At 35.9% G+C, this 16,664-nt stretch overlaps 3 protein-coding genes, 1 long non-coding RNA gene and 1 pseudogene across 7 annotated transcripts; 4 read left to right on the forward strand and 1 right to left on the reverse strand.

Moving 5' to 3' along the window:
• The first annotated feature begins 4,626 nt into the window (after nucleotides 1-4,626).
• Nucleotides 4,627-6,260, forward strand: LOC104756433 (peptidyl-prolyl cis-trans isomerase FKBP18, chloroplastic). 2 transcript variants are annotated; one of them, XM_087495665.1, is made up of 6 exons: nucleotides 4,627-4,965; nucleotides 5,169-5,239; nucleotides 5,344-5,430; nucleotides 5,526-5,675; nucleotides 5,770-5,856; nucleotides 5,942-6,260. In XM_087495665.1, the coding sequence occupies exons 1-6, from the start codon at nucleotides 4,641-4,643 to the stop codon at nucleotides 5,963-5,965; spliced, it is 744 nt and encodes a 247-aa protein (XP_087351791.1). In that variant the 5' UTR covers nucleotides 4,627-4,640; the 3' UTR covers nucleotides 5,966-6,260. The 2 variants fall into 2 exon arrangements, with proteins under 2 accessions (XP_087351791.1, XP_010477329.2); XM_010479027.3 differs by having other exon boundaries at nucleotides 5,770-5,829; nucleotides 5,944-6,260.
• A 9-nt stretch (nucleotides 6,261-6,269) lies between these two features.
• On the forward strand, nucleotides 6,270-8,709 carry LOC104756434 (uncharacterized protein At2g29880-like). Of its 3 annotated transcripts, XM_010479030.3 has the most exons (5): nucleotides 6,406-6,897; nucleotides 6,978-7,142; nucleotides 7,228-7,320; nucleotides 7,533-7,891; nucleotides 7,977-8,709. In XM_010479030.3, exons 4-5 carry the CDS (start codon nucleotides 7,550-7,552, stop codon nucleotides 8,562-8,564), a joined length of 930 nt encoding a protein of 309 aa, XP_010477332.1. In that variant the 5' UTR covers nucleotides 6,406-6,897; nucleotides 6,978-7,142; nucleotides 7,228-7,320; nucleotides 7,533-7,549; the 3' UTR covers nucleotides 8,565-8,709. The 3 variants fall into 3 exon arrangements, with proteins under 3 accessions (XP_087351790.1, XP_010477332.1, XP_087351789.1); XM_087495664.1 differs by having other exon boundaries at nucleotides 6,270-7,142; XM_087495663.1 differs by having other exon boundaries at nucleotides 6,408-6,897; nucleotides 6,978-7,320.
• Nucleotides 8,710-9,189: 480 nt separating this feature from the next.
• LOC147923428 (uncharacterized) lies at nucleotides 9,190-10,498 on the forward strand (annotated as a pseudogene).
• Nucleotides 10,499-10,899: 401 nt separating this feature from the next.
• On the reverse strand, nucleotides 10,900-11,391 carry LOC147923429 (uncharacterized). Its single transcript, XR_015586964.1, has 2 exons — nucleotides 11,283-11,391; nucleotides 10,900-11,181 (listed from the first exon to the last, which is right to left on the reverse strand). It is a non-coding gene; the product is annotated as an uncharacterized LOC147923429 (long non-coding RNA).
• A 475-nt stretch (nucleotides 11,392-11,866) lies between these two features.
• On the forward strand, nucleotides 11,867-13,242 carry LOC104756436 (outer envelope pore protein 21A, chloroplastic-like). Its single transcript, XM_010479032.3, has 5 exons — nucleotides 11,867-12,035; nucleotides 12,432-12,506; nucleotides 12,594-12,746; nucleotides 12,838-12,936; nucleotides 13,031-13,242. The coding sequence occupies exons 1-5, from the start codon at nucleotides 11,943-11,945 to the stop codon at nucleotides 13,112-13,114; spliced, it is 504 nt and encodes a 167-aa protein (XP_010477334.1). The 5' UTR covers nucleotides 11,867-11,942; the 3' UTR covers nucleotides 13,115-13,242.
• Nucleotides 13,243-16,664: the final 3,422 nt, after the last annotated feature.

A 16,664-nucleotide genomic window follows, 5' to 3' on the forward strand; every position in this document is an offset into this window, starting at 1 on the left:
CGCCAAGCGGGCCGCAGATGCGAGAGAGGAACAGAAGGTTTTCGGGTTTCTGATGGGTTTGGATGACTCGGAACTAAGAAGTGCAAGAATTTTACGAATCATGCTCATGAAACCTCCTCCAACTTTTAGCCAAGCCTATACTGCGTTACTGAACTGGCCCTGAACACATACATGTCTTGTCTCTTTTGTTTGCTTTCTTAGGTTTTCTTCTTTTTTTTTAATAAAAGATTTTACAGCTTTTAATTGATTTGAGGATCTGTCCCTCACTGATGTTGAAATACTAGTCCCCGTTCGTTATTCATTTTGATATGCAAGTATTCATCGATCATTATCTTGCTTTGCCATTTTCTTAGGGGGCAATATGTGTTTCAACTCCACCTCTTTTATGCAAACCTGGTTTAATGATTGGTGATGTGAATTTTGTTTTCTTTTTTTCCACACACCTGCTATTAAAAAAAGTTTGGGAAGTTGAGGCATTCCCAAGTCAGAAATTGAGGATTACGTGCATACACACCTAAAGGCTTATCAATTATATTCACAGACGCTGGTTGTGGTGTTCTTGATATGTTGCAGCCAGGAGCAGCTTTTGGATTGTGCCAAAAAATGTTACTCAACAGACATGGTTTTCAGTTCAGCTCTGAAGATCCTTAGCTATCATTTTCTATTCCCTAGACACCATTGTCGTCTTCTGGTTCTCATTGCTACTGATCGAGCTATGGGAGAAGGGACAACATGGACCTTTGCTGCAGAATATCCTATATAACTAAATCCTATCCCTCTTGCTTTTTCGATGCCTTTACAAAGACGAAAGAGGCGAAGAAGAATGAAGAAAGCTGAGAAATCCCGGACACGACTTTCACTTAGAATGTATAAACATGTGGTTGTCTTCCTGAGCCCTCTATGTTCTCGCCAGTAATCGAAATCATAGGTTAGAGTGCAAAGTGACGAAGAGGATCGGATAACATTACATAGCTAGTGTTCTGGAGATTGAAGACAGCTTTAAACTGTGGATGACTTTAGTATTTTGTTGCGTAACTAAAGAGAATTACAGGTTTAGTTTCTAGAATATACAACTCAATCCCAAAGTTTACAATTGACCAGGAAGAACCTATGCAAAAATGAAAAGCAAAAGGTTTGGGCACTAAAGTCTAAAACTGTCTATACATGTGCCGGAACAGATATCATCAGTAATTGACTAAAACTCTACATGTGCCAGAACAGATATCATCAGGATTGATACGTTAGAGCATCATTACTATTACTAGCTACGGGTGCAAAGAAAGAAAAAAAAAAAAGAAAAAAAAAAATCTAAGCCTGAGACAATGTACATCATTCCCTAGATAGGTTTTACTCAAGAATCAGGATTATCTGCTAATACCCCGAATCGATTCCTTAGCACCAACGTTGAGGTTGAGTTTGATGTTGAAGGAGAGGCGGATGCTATAGGCGTAAGCGTAGGCGTAAGCGTAGGCGTAAGCGTAGGCGTAAGCGTAGGCGTAAGCGTAGGCGTAAGCGTAGGCGTAAGCGTAGGCGTAAGCGTAGGCGTAAGCGTAGGCGTAAGCGTAGGCGTAAGCGTAGGCGTAAGCGTAGGCGTAAGCGTAGGCGTAAGCGTAGGCGTATTCAGTTCTGATATAAGAGACTCCAAAACACGTCTTACGTCTGAGATGTGAGGCCTATACATAGAATCTTCATCCAAGCATTTATCGATTAAGTTCTTTAGTCTTGGATTCGTTTCACTTGGAAGCTCAGGCCTTGCTCCCTGACCAACACATGACCACAAATTAGTCAATTATGTCACACAATCAGACTTTATATGTAAGGATCGAGAAAAGCCTTACCCACAGAACACGTAAGGCTGTTTGTCTAGTCGCTAAGTTATCCAAAGTCTCATATGGAAGCTTAGCCGTTAAGATAACACAGAGAACAATTCCGAAACTGTAGACATCGGATCTGTCACCAAATTTTCTTGTATTCATTGCCTGTACAATTAATACAATGAGTGTTAGAGCCATATACGATGTTGGATAAAAGATACAATATAAACAACCGTAAAACTTACTTCTGGTCCTGTAAATTTGGTCCACCTTCTGATTTTAGGAGTATTCATCTCAGCTAATTGAAAAGCATGAAAGAGAGCTTCCAGTTGGGGAATGATACTTTTCCCAGCCCAAGTCATGTACAGACTAGTAGGCAGATCAACTTTTACAACCTACAAAACAAAGCGAAGACACATTATTAAGGATATGATAAAAAAAAACAAGAGTATAAAAGAGTAGTGTTTCACACTTACATTGTCTATATCCATAAGGATATTTGAAGGGTTGATGTCTTTGTGTATGATCAACTGGCCATGGAGGTACTCAATACCTTAAGAAATTTGAAGTGCTATCTTCAACCTCTGAGACAGAGTCAAGTTTTCATGATTTCTTTGGAGATAATCAAACAAATTGCCACCAGGGATATATTCTGCACTCAGAGACGATAAGAAAAAAAATTGAAAATCAGGCATTAATAAAGACAATCAGACGAAAGGTTATATATGTCTGAGTTGAAAAGTTGCTTTGACCTGTAACTATTCCTAAGGTGCCTTCTGCGACATTGCGTGTGTTGGCACCAAGAAACCGTACCAAATGTGGATGCCTAAGTCCACTGAAAAAATTAACAAGTAGTGAGATGCGCCATCTGTAACTACTCTTATAGTGATTACAAGTTATAGTAATTCTCATCTGTCTTATAGTAACTCTCATTGTCAAATATAATAACTAACTATCACATCTATAAACACTTAAGTCAGATGAGTTTTTTTTACCTAAGAATTTCCATTCCCCTCCAAAATTCGGTGGGCTCAAAAGATCTGTCTACTTGCAGTTCCTTGAGGACGATTTCTTTACCTTGGTATGTCCCTCGGTAACTGAAAAGATAATAAAAACAGATATATAAGAATCGATACATGTATCAGACAGAACTGAGTCAAAAAAGAATCACTCAAAAGACTCACAGATGGGCATGTTCAGGAGAGATTATCTCTCTAATAGCAAGAAGCTCCAGATCAATGTCATTGTCATATTTTGGCTCCTATATTGTGTACGTAGGTTATTCAGCTTAAATATGAAAACAAAAGTTGAAACACCAAGACAAAAGAAGATGTCATTACCTTAGTTGAAGGCTGGCTAGTGCATGCACCATCAAGCATTTTCGATATATCGTCAATATGCATGCCATAAAAACCTTCAACAACAAACAGATCCAACGAGTAGTGTTGGAAATGTGTCTGCGTGGTGAATCTTCAGATTATTAGCAGAAAACATCGATGAGAGCTGGGGAAAAAAAGAAAAGAACAAAAAAAAACAATTGTAAGTGAAGAAGAAAAGAACAGAAAAGAATGTAAGTATGGTTGATGAGCAATCTACCTTACTATGACGATCCAGCTCATAACTGCTGGCAAAAGCAACCTTATGGCAGTTGGGTATTTGCTTATCGACAGTTATCTTATGAACTAGATTGTGTGATTGTTCTGCTTCATCCAGAATATCCATATGTACCAATACATCTTCTGGAAGATAGACTTCAGACTCATATCTGAGATATCATGAAACAAGAAAATCATGAGCAATTATATGTATCATTTGTGATATTGTTAAGAAGAACTCAGGGTGGCAATATAAAAAACACCTAAACTTTAGATATCAATGGTTACACAAAATTCACCTGCCGCAACTCAATAGATTTATAATCGTTCCTGATCAAAACTTTTCCCTTTGCAGTCCCAACCATCAAAGAATTTGGAGCTTTAATACTCGAATCAAGACGAAGTACTAAAAATATATCAATGTTCTTCTTTTAGACAAAGATGTTCACTCAGAAGCTACACAATTCATGCCAAAGATTCATTCCTAACCTAAACTTTTCCCTTTTCCAATCCCACAAGATCTCTAATTTATCCATGACTGACAAAGATTACGGCTTAATACGCTAATCCCGCAATCTTTTTGTGTAGAAAGAGGAAGCAGTTCAGCTAAGAGGGCATAATAAACAAACAAAGAAAACCTCAAGAGGGAAAAAAAAAGAAACTCTGAGAGTACTGAGACACCATATCGGAGATAAACTCGCCGGAATAACCATCGCCGTGTCCCTTTGACTAAGAATCCTAAATCGGCACTGACTCCAGTATCTCGAATGGCGTAAGAACTAAATGTTACCTGTTAGGAGGGAATCGAGCGAAATGAGCATCGATTAGTGCCTTCACGCCATCGTACATCATCTTCCTCATTCTCCGGGAAGAACTCTCGCCTGCACCGTCACGCAACTCCATCAGATTCGACCGGAGTTTTGCTCAATCCGGCCCTAACGAAACCACCCAAAACGCCAATTTTGATTTCAAGAAAGCGCGAAATTGTTTTGACCAGTGATGAGATTTTTCTGTTTGTTTGTTGACTCTGTGAAGAAGCCCAGAGAAGTATTTATAGCCTAGGGTTACTTCCGTAATTTACTTAGCAAAAAGGTTGCAAAGGGGGGTAACGAGGTCATTATACATCAAAGTAAGTTACATCGAAACGACTGCGTTTTAGCGAATGCATCGTCTTCGTTTCACATCTCTATCAAGCGTTAGGGGTAAAAAGGTCATTCAGCCAAATTAAGATATGGATATGGTGGTTGTGCTCGGAGCTGAGTCTCTCTCTTATGCTTCTTCATCAATGGCTTCCATTAGTAGTAGTAGCTTACACAGATGGGTATCTAATCAACACCCTCGTCTTCCTCGAACCAGTTTGATCTCGGAATCAAATCAAGCTCGACCCATTAATCAAATCGTCTCCTTTTCGGTTCCCATCTCCAGAAGAGACGCGAGTATTATACTTCTGGGCTCGCTTCCATTGACAAGCTTCTTCATTCTACCACCAAGCTCTTCAGAAGCTAGAGAGAGACGTAGCAGAAAAGTTATCCCTCTCGAGGAGTACTCCACTAGCCGTTAAGTCCCTCGCTCTCTTCTTAGCTCTCGGTTCGTCTTCCACACATATTTTCACAATTAGGTTTTAGAATTCGTCCTTTTCGATTCTCGAATCCGCTTAAGTTGAGAAATTAGGGTTCTTTGTTTTTTGCTGAACTGGACTTTCTAGAGATTGTAAATGTATACTGAAGCTTGTTGTTTTTGTTATGCTCTGTTGTTGCAGCTGAAGGGTTAAAATACTATGACATTGAGGAAGGCAAAGGTCCAGTAGCCACACAAGGATCAACTGCTCTGGTACTCTCTCTCTCTCTTATGATTCACATTGTAATCTCTCTACATCGAAATTGAGTATACAACCTTTACATTGTGTAATGCACCCTTCTTTTCTACATTTTTAGGTGCATTTTGATTGTCGTTACAGAAGCATCACTGCGATATCTACTAGAGAATCCAAGCTTTTGGCTGGAAATCGTAGTATTGCTCAGGTTTACCTTTTTGTTTTAAACTTTCTGAATTCTGCAGAGTTTTCAACTATTCTTCTCCTTGATGATGATGATGGCTCGCTTTCTCCTGGAAACAGCCTTATGAGTTTAAGGTCGGGTCTACTCCAGGAAAGGAAAGGAAACGTGAGTTCGTTGACAATCCAAACGGGTTGTTCTCTGCACAAGCTTCACCAAAGCCTCCTCCTGCAATGTATTACATAACCGAAGGAATGAAAGTTGGAGGCAAGGTTGATAAACATTGCTGCATTGCTTCTTTTCAAACATGTAGTTACTTTGCAATGTTAGTAGTTTCTTGACATCTTTTTGTTTTTGTTGCTGCAGAGAACAGTGATTGTTCCTCCTGAAGCTGGTTATGGTCAGAGAGGAATGAACGAGATACCGGTGAGAACCTACTACAAATTGTACATGAGGAAAGCTCCGTCTTTTGCAGAAAACTGATTAGTGAAAATGTTATCGGGTTTAAATAGAAAATAAAAACATGTATGTTGTTTGCAGCCTGGAGCTACATTTGAGTTAAACATAGAGCTGCTTCAAGTGACGCCTCCACAAGAGAAGTGAACACAGATAAGAGAAGTTTGGAGCTTCAAGCATTGATTTGTCCCAATATTTGTCTGAAGATAACAAAGGAGAGAAAAAAAAAAAAAAAAAAAAAGAGAAAGATGTAGGGGGTGTATTGAATATGAAATTTTAGGAGATTTTGGAGTATTCTTAAATCTCATGTTATTTAATTGGTGATTTTTAAAAATCACTTGAAATCCCATGTTATTGGATATGAAATTTATAAAAATCATCTATAATCTCTTGTTATTCAATCAATAATTTATAATTCTCACTCCAAATCTAGTGTTATTCAAAAAATCACAATTATTTTTAAAAAAGCTACTGAATGTGATTCTAGAAGATTTTTCTATCATTTTTAGTTAAAACATATGACTTCCAAAATCACACCTTTGAAGGTGAAACTTTGGAATTTTTTTTTTTAAATAGAGTTCGACATACTGCAAGAGCAACTCTCTTTCTCACTCTTCTCTCTTTCTCACTCTTCTCTCTTCTCTCTTTGATCCTAAACTGATTTGCTGGAAAACACAAAAAAAAAGAAAAAACTCTTTCTTGGATACTCCGCTCATCAAAGGTGTGATCACTGCGTCTTTGCCTACTCCGCTAGGACCACTGACGACGATGATGATCTGATTCGGCGGTGGGATGATTGGATCGACGGTGAATGAAGAACCTAATTGAAACTCGAGGGAACGAAGCGATTCGGGTTTGGTGGGGGGTTGAATCGGGGAAGAAAACGAATTGGGGTTATCGGAGAGATGGGTATCGGTCATTTTCAAGGAGGAGTAAGAGTGATGACGGAGAGGTTTGGGAAAAGAGCGGGAGGAGATGAAGAAGATGGGTTTGTTGGGGAAGATGATGGAGCGAGAGAAAGAAGAAGAACAGAGCTTGGTTTGCCAATATCTATGAGCTTGGTTTGCCAATTTGTTTATACCTCATTCTTTACTCTTTTTGTGATATATGTTCTGCAGGTGGATCTCTACTTGCTTTCTCAGGCAGCTTTCCCAACAGGAAGGATTGTATTTCAAGAACTTGATATGGGTTAGAGAGACAAAGGGAAAACATATCATAATTGACAATAATCCACCTCCGCAGCGGTGCTTCCGACAACGGCGACAGTAAACTGACAATTGATGGTAACATTCGCTAATTTTTAGTGGGCTGCTCTTTTTGGATCAAAGAATTATAATATATGGGCTTGCCCCATTCTTTTCATATCAGCTAGGGTTAGTTTATTGGTGTATATATATACTCACGATCAGCAGCTTTCTTCTCCCCTACAAGTTCACGATCAGCAGCTTTTTCTCTATCAAAGTGAGTATTTTCTATTGCTAGTTAGTTAATATATACATGTTGCTAGTTAGTTAATATATACGTTTTGTATCATGAACATCTTATAAGAGATACATGTTGCTAGTTAGTTAATATATCCCAGGAAAAGCAATTTCTTAAGTTGGAAACAACTGACGGCCAGTGTTTGAGATCTGTTACTCATGAGTTGTTTTTTTTTTGTATTGTATGGCTAGTTACGGTACACACTGCAATGGGAGATTCCCAGGCTGTAAAAGCTAAAGGTCAATATAACCAATGGTTGGAACATGAAAGCAAGATGTTAGTCCAGCTGCTAGTGGATGCAATCAATCAGGGTTTTCGTGATGGTAATGGAAAATTCAGCAAATTGACCATCGAGACAAGAGTATTACCAACTCTAAACCAAAATCTTGGAATTAACAAAACCTATAAGGAGTTCAAAAATAGGTTAAAGATCTTGAAGAATAAGTACCTAGGGTTGTCAGATCATCTTCGTTTTAGTTCTGGTTTTGGATGGGACCCTGAAACAAAGAAATTCACTGCTCCGGATGAAGTATGGGCTGACTATTTGAAGGTATGCAAAGTTATAACATGAATTTGTGAATATAGTAGTGTTGTTTATATGTCAGAATTACTATTTTTTTTTTTTTTTTAAATAGGCTCATCCTAGTAGGACAAATCTGCGTGATGACTCATTTGAAGATTTTGGAGATTTGCAACTGATTTTTGAATCAACTACTGCTACTGGAAGGAATGCTGTGGGATTAGGCGATGCCATTGATGCAAATACATATCAAGTTGGAGAGAATGAAGGGACAAATAATTCAAGTCATGTCCAAATAATGGAAGATGAGGAAATAACATATGAAGAAACATCTGTTCATGAAGTTTTCTCTGCATTAGAAACAAGAAGGGGGGGAAAGCTACCTCCAAAAAAGAAGGCTAGAACTGAAACTGATGCACTTAACTCAAACAAGGCTGTTGATGAACTGAATACAGTGCAAGATTTTGGTCAGCAGATATTTGGCATGATACAAAAAAGATGGGAAAAGGAAAATGAAGAAAAAGAAGCTGAGGACAAAGCTAATAACGTGTGGGATGCTATCAAAGAAATTCCTGATTTGGATGATGGTTTGCGTTATGAGGCCATGACATTGGTTCACAAGTTAGGTATGAAATATGGATTTGTCCATATGTCTATAGCAGATCGCAAGGGATGGATTCTAGGAAACCTTCATAAACCATGAGATTGAAGTTGAAGAAGACTTTTTTTTTTTTTTTAATAGTTTTTAGTTTTCAAATTAGCAATACCTTATGAGCTCTCTTTTTATTTTATTTTTGATTTCAGACATTTCTTCTTTTTAAAAATAATCAATTTTTTATTGTTTTTAATTCTTGAATGCAACTTAAACAAGAGATTTCACACAAAAAAATGCAAAATAATCGTATGTATATTGTGGCGGGTAAACGCATATTGTGGCGGGTTAAAGACTAAAGACCATACTAGGGTAAATATATATATGATTCTTTTCCTCCCTCATTTGTTCTTCCTCAGTTAGTTTTTAGCCGCCTTCCTCATAAGTTCTTCCTCTTTAGTTTTTAGCCGCCGGCGTTAACGTTGCTTCCTCGTAAGTTCTTCACTCCATCTCCACATTATTATATTATTATATGATTTTGTGTCTTTGTATAATACATGTTCTCCATCCTCATACATGCTTGTTCTCCATTTTCACAGTAGCCGTACGTTCTTCTTTTTTTAATTAATTGTTATATAAAAACGTACGTACGAGGATACACGTTTCTCCATCCTCATACATACTTGTTCTTCTATGTTTATGAGATCTGTCAATGGTTTTGTGTAGGATTTTGATAATGGATCCCATTGTTCATGAAAGCGAAGAGATACAAGCTAGAAAAACAAGAAAACGAAAGAGAAATTTCAAGTTAGATATTGATATCATGATGCTGGTTTTGTCAATCATTGCGAAGATTCAACATTCCGTTCTGCAGATACCACGCCAAATAAGAAAGCCAGCTACAAGACTTGGACATGAATACATACAATACCAATTGGTTCATGAGAAACGTGACACTTTTCGACGTTTGTACCGTATGGACCCAGAAGCATTTCTGAATCTATGCTCTATTTTGAGATTGGAGATGGGTTTGAAAGACACAAGATATGTTTCAGTTGAAGAAATGCTTGCCACATTTTTGTTCATCGTCGGTCAAAATTCAAGATATGTTTCAGCTGAAACTAGATTTCAGAGATCAAGATTTTCAATAAGTAAGAGCTTTAACAAAATTCTAAAGGTGCTAAAAGCACTTGCTCCAAAGTATATGGCTAAACCCGGGCTTGCAGTGCCTACAAAAATAAAAGATAGCACAAGATTTTATCCTTATTTTAAGGTATGAGATTTTTTTTCTTCTGTTCATTTTCTAGTATTTCAAAACCTATATGGCTAATCTTTTGTTTCTATTTTTTTTTTAGGATTGTGTAGGGGCTATTGATGGAACTCATATCCTTGCAATGATAACAGGACAAGACTTGGCTAGCTACCGTAATCGAAAAGGACAACTATCACAAAATGTGTTAGCTGCTTGTAATTTTGATTTAGAATTTACATATGTTCTTAGCGGTTGGGAAGGTTCAGCTCACGATGCGAAGGTACTAAACGATGCTTTAACTAGAAACACCAACAAATTAATAGTTCCAGAAGGTATGTCATTACATTATGATAAAACTAATATTCTTTCTTATTAATTTCATTTATATCACTTATATTTGTATAATTTTAAAATTGTAGGAAAATATTATTTAGTTGACTGTGGATTTGCCAATCATCGTCAATTTTTAGCTCCATTTCGAAGTACTCGCTATCATCTCCAAGACTTTAGGGGACAAGGAAAAGATCCTGCAAATGCAAATGAGTTGTTTAACCATCCACACTCTAGCTTACGAAACGTAATAGAGAGGATTTTTGGCATCTTCAAGTCAAGGTTTCTCATCTTCAAATATGCACCACCCTTTCCATATAAGACGCAAGTAGAGTTAGTACTTGCTTGTGTTGTTTTACATAATTATCTTCGTAGAGAATGTCGTTCAGACTTGTTTGAAGATGTGGCTAATGCGGAGGGAACTGCCGTTGATGAAAGAGTTGATGATGAGAACCATGAAGAGTCCTTGCTAATAACTGGAGAGCAACTATAGCGGAAAACATGTGGACAGATGCTATGAATATGGGATCATGATGCAGTACCAGTGTGCTTTATATTAGATTGTCTTCATTTTTACCATTGATTTTTTTTTAAGACGTTGAAATTTCAGAGGAGGGTGAGGCTCTCTTTTTTTTCTTCTCTATATTGTGATTTTCAACTTCAATATTCATGGTTTATATAGTTCAATGAACTCATTTTATTTTTATTTATGTCAAAATCGAATTGACCAATGACACGTAAACGTTACTGTCTCTACTTTTCTAAACAATCTCAAAACGATATATATTGTTGAGTTGTGGTCAAGCTTATCCGACATGTGAAGTATGAACTCAATGCCCTAAGAGATTGCTTAATAAAATTCCGTATCCACAACCATAAACTTCCTTTACTTATTCACATTGGTAGAATTTAGTGTAATCTTATTACCATACAATTTATCAAAATTCATTAGAAAACAAACTGTTGTTCATTAGCTCCAGAGGAGTAAAAAAGTGAAACTGCAAAGTTCCAACAAACATTGGATTAATTTTATATTGTTCACCAGTAGTAGTAACAATAAGAAAAAATCTCTTTATTCATCATCTTTCATGTCTTGGCCCCTTCATTTAAATCATTTCATAAACTCAAAATGGCACGAACCATAACCTATCAAATCATGAGATAATCAAACACAAATGGGTCAAGATCTTCATTCATCAAAGAGCTTAAATAATTGTTGACAAAAGGGTCTAGATAAAGTTGCTTACTAGGGTCGCGTTGCGTGAGTATTGCGGCGCTGCTGAAGTAACAATCAGCACCCATGTGCTTATAACGCTGGTAATAACTATTGAAGACAACAGAGGCATTTTGCTTTTTTTTTTTTCCTTTTTAAATATCAAAATCACCTAAAATTCAATAATCAAATCTCAACAAATCTCAAAACCCAAATCTCACCAAATCCTAAAAATTCAAAATTAATAACCAAATCTCCTAAAATTACACTCAAATCTCCTAAAATTCTGAAATATTAAAATCCCAGCAAATCTCCTAAAATTTCATATTCAATACACCCCCCGTAAAGTTTTTGGAGTATGTATTTGGTGTCTGGTTATACACCAAACTCTCTGGTACAGTAATTAACCGGTATATTTGTTGGTCTACAATTTGATACACAATGGTAAACCTTCTTGTTGAGAAACCAAACCAAACCAAAAATTACAAATGATTTGAAATCACAGAACTGAAGAAAACCAAATCGAATGTCTAAACCATAATTAATTTGGTTTTCGTTTGACAAGATTTTATTAACCTAACCGAAATCGATAATAAACCGATATGGTTGTGGCTTGGGTGGGTAAAAGTGATAATATTTTCCGGTAGCTTATTCTTCCCGAGAAAATCAACTGAGAGAAAAAACAAAAAAAAAAATGGAGACTTCTCTGAGATATGCAACCAATTCCAGGTCTCTAAAGATTCATGCCAAGGAGAAGTTTCCGGTGAACTCCAAAACTCGCCTACAGGTGAGTTTTTCTTCAAATTTGTGGCTGTTAATGGAAGGATTTTAGAAGCTATTCTTTACAAAAACTAGTTCGCTTTGTTCTGTAACGCTCTCTTCAATTTGATTGGGGATATCTTCTTCTTTTGATTTACTTCCCAGATGTGATTATTAAATGCCGCCCAAAAGGTTCTTACTTGAGATTTTTATAGGTTATGATTTTGAGGGTTTATGTTCTTGCCTCTTCGATATTACAGTTAGTGATGAGATAGGCTTTAGTAAGACTATATATAGCTGTTTAAGTTGAAAGAAGAATCGATAGCTTTTTTGGGAAGATTATACTAATGGAGAGATATTGAGTAAAGACTGTTTTTTTGTGTTCTTACTTTCTTATGTTGGGTTTGGTACATTTTGTGATTAGCTTCATGGAGAGCTAGATACAGGAGCTGGAGTGCCAAGTTACTTCTGTGCAATGATTAGACACTTTTTCCCTCAGGTTTTCATCTTAATATATTTTGCGTTTCTTTCCTTCCTTGAGCTCTTTTGAACCTTTTACAAACATACGAATGATTGCCTTATATAGGCTTCAACAAGTCTTGGAGTAGGTTTGCATTATGATAAACGCGAAAAGCTTCGGTGTCTTGTACGTGGGAAGAAAAAGTTTCCTGTGATAACTGATGAGCTTGTAACCTTTAATATCAAAGGAAGATGTGATTTTGACCAGGACTTTGTTCAGGTTTACCCTCTTTCTTGTTTCATCAGTTATGTTTGTTTCTTATAGAGTTTTAGTTAACAATGGACTGAGGTTTTGTGATTTCGCGCCACAGAGGAACGCTAAAGGAGCTGCTGAATTTGACTGGAACATATGGAAGTTTCAAAAAGATCAGGATTTACGCCTCAGAGTTGGCTACGAGATGTTTGAGAAGGTATGCCAAAGAGCTCACCGTTTAAACAAAAGAGAACAATAGCTCTCACTGGATCGTTGAACACTAACTGTTTGGCTTTCCCTCTGTTACACAGATCCCTTATATGCAGATTAGAGAAAACAATTGGACTTTCAATACCAATTTGAAAGGAAAATGGAATCTGAGGTTTGATCTGTAATGAGTAAACAAGGAACAGAAACACAGATTAGTAAGATCACTTTTTCATATCTGTATCATTTTGAGAAATGTATTACTGATAGAAAAACTCACTTTAATTCAACCAACTGAGAGCAAATTCAGAGATCATACTCTTGCTATTGTCATCATCTAGGCTCATATAGCTATTTCTATGTCTAATAGAATCCGTATCTAACTAGGTTTGACTAAATGTGTGGTCACTAATTGTATGTTCCTTAGAGTTCTCCTTTTACTTTGTGATACTTGGTTAACCGGGATATACATACCAAACCAATCTCAAGCAAACCAAACCAAATAATCTTTCTCTTTTCTGTGCCAACTACGATGCACTTCGTATTCCAAAATTTCTAAACATGTGTAATGAAACGATTCACAACCAAACGTCAGAAAATCCGGTCATCTCAGGTCGGTATAGTCTGGTTTTCTTTCATGGTTTTGGTTGACTTTGAGATCGTGATGCTTCTAATTAATATGAGCCTTGAACATCACCATCAGTATCAAATTGACATAAAATGAGTCCCACACACACACATGTGAAGAAGATCTTGTTCTATAAAGATTTGCTTCTGATGGTCATGAATCAAAGACGATCTTTCGTAACACCCCACAATCACCAAAGAAGAATCATTTAACCATTAGTTTTCAAAGTCAACAGTAAATCAAATAAACAGTGACAAACTTCACATAATATTGGTTAGTTATTGGCGGTTTTAACTAAACACCACGTGATAATCTATGCATATTAAGCCCCAAACAACGGTTTAGTAGAGACGGCTTTAAATTCCAACATACTAGGGGTCTCTATTAGGGTCTCTATTATCTTGTTTTATAGACTAAAATTATTAAAATGTTTAGATAATTTCATTGACTAACAAAAATTAATTCCACTTTGATTGTGAAATACTCGAAGGCCATCTTGAAAAGTTAGACAACACTGGAAATTGCTCAAGTCATTGTCATAGCTAGACATTGTGGCTTAGAGCAATTTGGTGCCCACAACTGATTGAATTTGGTCAATTTCAATGCATTTTCCCCAAGGCTGCAATATGTTTTCAAACTTTCAATAAATTAATTAGTGGAGGAATGAAGTTTCCTCCTCGCGCTGACTAATTTTATATGCTAGTCATGCGAGATGATCATAGACTTACCCATAACCATAATCATTTAGTTGTCTGAAAAAAAGGGGTTGTAAAGTGACATGTTTAGTCTTTAGATGTGATCTTCGTATTAATCTTATCCCATACTTTAATAAATTTAACGAGAAAATTATAGAGCATGTGCGGAGAAGAAGAAGTGGGCGGTGCGAGATCAGAAAGTGGAGAGTGCACTCAGAAGAGAAACAGTCAACAAGAAAATTAATGCTAATTTTTAATTTTTCTCCGAGTTACTATATTTGGAAACTCCTAATTCACACGTTTCTCCTCCTTTAATTCTCTTTGGGAAGGTTAAGTATAACCTGTTACTAGTATTAGTTTTTGTATAACCCCCTTAAGCTTAATCATTAGTAAATGTAATAGGTTATCAAATACCATCCGTTTTATAAGTGTCGTTTTATAAAGTCTACTTTTGTGTTGTTATTTATTTCTATGTAAAAATTTTAAAGTAAATTTCAAATTTCTATCTACTATTTTGGCTTATCAGTTCATTCGAAAACAAAACTTAGATATTGTATTCACAATATATATAGTAAAAATTTACAGATTTGTTTACTAAGCGACACATATAAATTATATTGATCGATGGACTCATTGTTTGTTAATTAGTGTCACGTTTAAGGTGTTTCCATTGCTTCTTTCCTTCCTCCACATAAAAAAATGTTCTAAACAATTCAGAAAGAAGAAAGAAATGAAATATGAATGATATCTCGAAACTAGCTAAAAAGCCTTTATGATAAATATTGACAAGTGTATCTCCACTTTCTTCACCAATTCGTTGAGTCTCTTACACCTGTTATTGAAGTTAGCTATGTATCATCATCGGACACAAAGGTTTTAAGACCATTGACAAGAGAGTAACGTATACACGAGCACGACCATATATTCGGCCCATTGTGGTTACTGTTCTCCACATTGTTGATATATCTAGAACATATAATTCAACTCTAATAATACTAAACTTGGAACAACTTCGATACATATATATTAATTAGTACCTTTACCGAAATAAAAACTAGAAACAGGTCATTAATAGACCTTGTATATTTGCACGTATTATATATATATATATATATATATACAAGACGACACTCTATATTGTATATCTGTCTATTTGAAATGCGTATATTTTGTATAAGAAATTTCCTAAAATATATAGAGTGTCGTATTGCAGTTTGAACACAAACAAGCACGCAGTCTTCGTTTTCTTAGGACGGTTGGGCTGACACGTATCAGTTAATATAAACGTGGCATCATTCTGATGGCGGAGTTTTTTCCCTAACAAAGTAATGTATGTACCTCAACAACAATTCTCCATATTCGGCTATCAAAGGTAAGGAGAAGATAGTAGATGCACGTAAGAAATCGCTTACAAAACCCTGAGATGTAGTTAGCATAACTATTTAGATGTAATTAGCATAACTACATTAAAAGTTGTATTTATTTAAATAATTTAATGCAGTCTACGTTTATGGTTTCCGAATATTAATCAACTAGCATTAACGAATAAGAATCATACTATTTCTCTACAAGCGCAGTCGTCATTAAGTTCTCTCCCACCAAAATCATCAGTTGAACAGATACTTAAAACTATCGAATTAGTAGTCTAACCTACTAGTATAATTAAATCCCTATTAAAAAAATGTGATTAAATTATAGACCAATAAACGTTGGAAAGTTATATTTGAGTGCAAAATGAAGGATCTTACTATGGACGGCTCGAGTTAAATTGGCATCTGCAATGCTCTTTCTTTACTAGGGCATCTTTGATCTTCACTAAGACTCTACCTTTTTATTGAATTTTCTTATGTGTTTATTTTTTATTTGACATAGCCTTTGTAATTTACAACCATCCATGGAGTTTTATTTATTTAACCTTTTTGGTCAAGAGAACATTTCACCTTTGCACTTTGAATGGACCATGTGACCAAAAAAGAAACCCACATTCGGTCATGGCAAATAAAAATAGGCGATTTCTTCCGTCTATTATAGTGATATTAGCTAAAGTTATTCCATCGTTTAATCATAACTTGATTTACTAGCTAATGCAAGATAAATACTTTAACTAATTAAGCGTTGTGTTGATTACTTACTTGAGTCATTTCAAAAATCCATTTAATGATCAAAAAGTTATTGTAAAGATTTATATATCGTTTAATCATAACCATATTTGTATCTTTTTATTTTTTTTTGGGGGCAAACATAGTATTTTGTATCTTAGTATTTAAAACTGACGCTTATAATAAAACATCTTAGTATGAAATGAAATACTAGTAATAAGTTATGCTATTATCATATATGTCATGTACTCTAAGTCAAATGCAAGTACTGATTAAACTGAGCGAAGAATCTTCGGTTAAAGTTAGTTCCCCTACG

The sequence above is a fragment of the Camelina sativa genome, chromosome 17, assembly GCF_030686135.1.
Source record: "Camelina sativa cultivar CO46 ecotype springtype chromosome 17, ASM3068613v1".
Taxonomy (NCBI): domain Eukaryota; kingdom Viridiplantae; phylum Streptophyta; class Magnoliopsida; order Brassicales; family Brassicaceae; genus Camelina; species Camelina sativa.

Coding starts and splice junctions, on each gene's coding strand:
- LOC104756433 (XM_010479027.3), top strand. CDS start 4,641: ATGGATATGGTGGTTGTGCTCGGAGCTGAGTCTCTCTCTTATGCTTCT. Junction 4,966..5,168: donor CGAGGAGTACTCCACTAGCC/GTTAAGTCCCTC, acceptor CTGTTGTTGCAG/CTGAAGGGTTAAAATACTAT. Junction 5,431..5,525: donor GAAATCGTAGTATTGCTCAG/GTTTACCTTTTT, acceptor TCCTGGAAACAG/CCTTATGAGTTTAAGGTCGG.
- LOC104756434 (XM_087495664.1), top strand. CDS start 7,550: ATGGGAGATTCCCAGGCTGTAAAAGCTAAAGGTCAATATAACCAATGG. Junction 7,892..7,976: donor TATGGGCTGACTATTTGAAG/GTATGCAAAGTT, acceptor TTTTTTAAATAG/GCTCATCCTAGTAGGACAAA.
- LOC104756436 (XM_010479032.3), top strand. CDS start 11,943: ATGGAGACTTCTCTGAGATATGCAACCAATTCCAGGTCTCTAAAGATT. Junction 12,036..12,431: donor ACTCCAAAACTCGCCTACAG/GTGAGTTTTTCT, acceptor TTTTGTGATTAG/CTTCATGGAGAGCTAGATAC. Junction 12,937..13,030: donor GCTACGAGATGTTTGAGAAG/GTATGCCAAAGA, acceptor TCTGTTACACAG/ATCCCTTATATGCAGATTAG.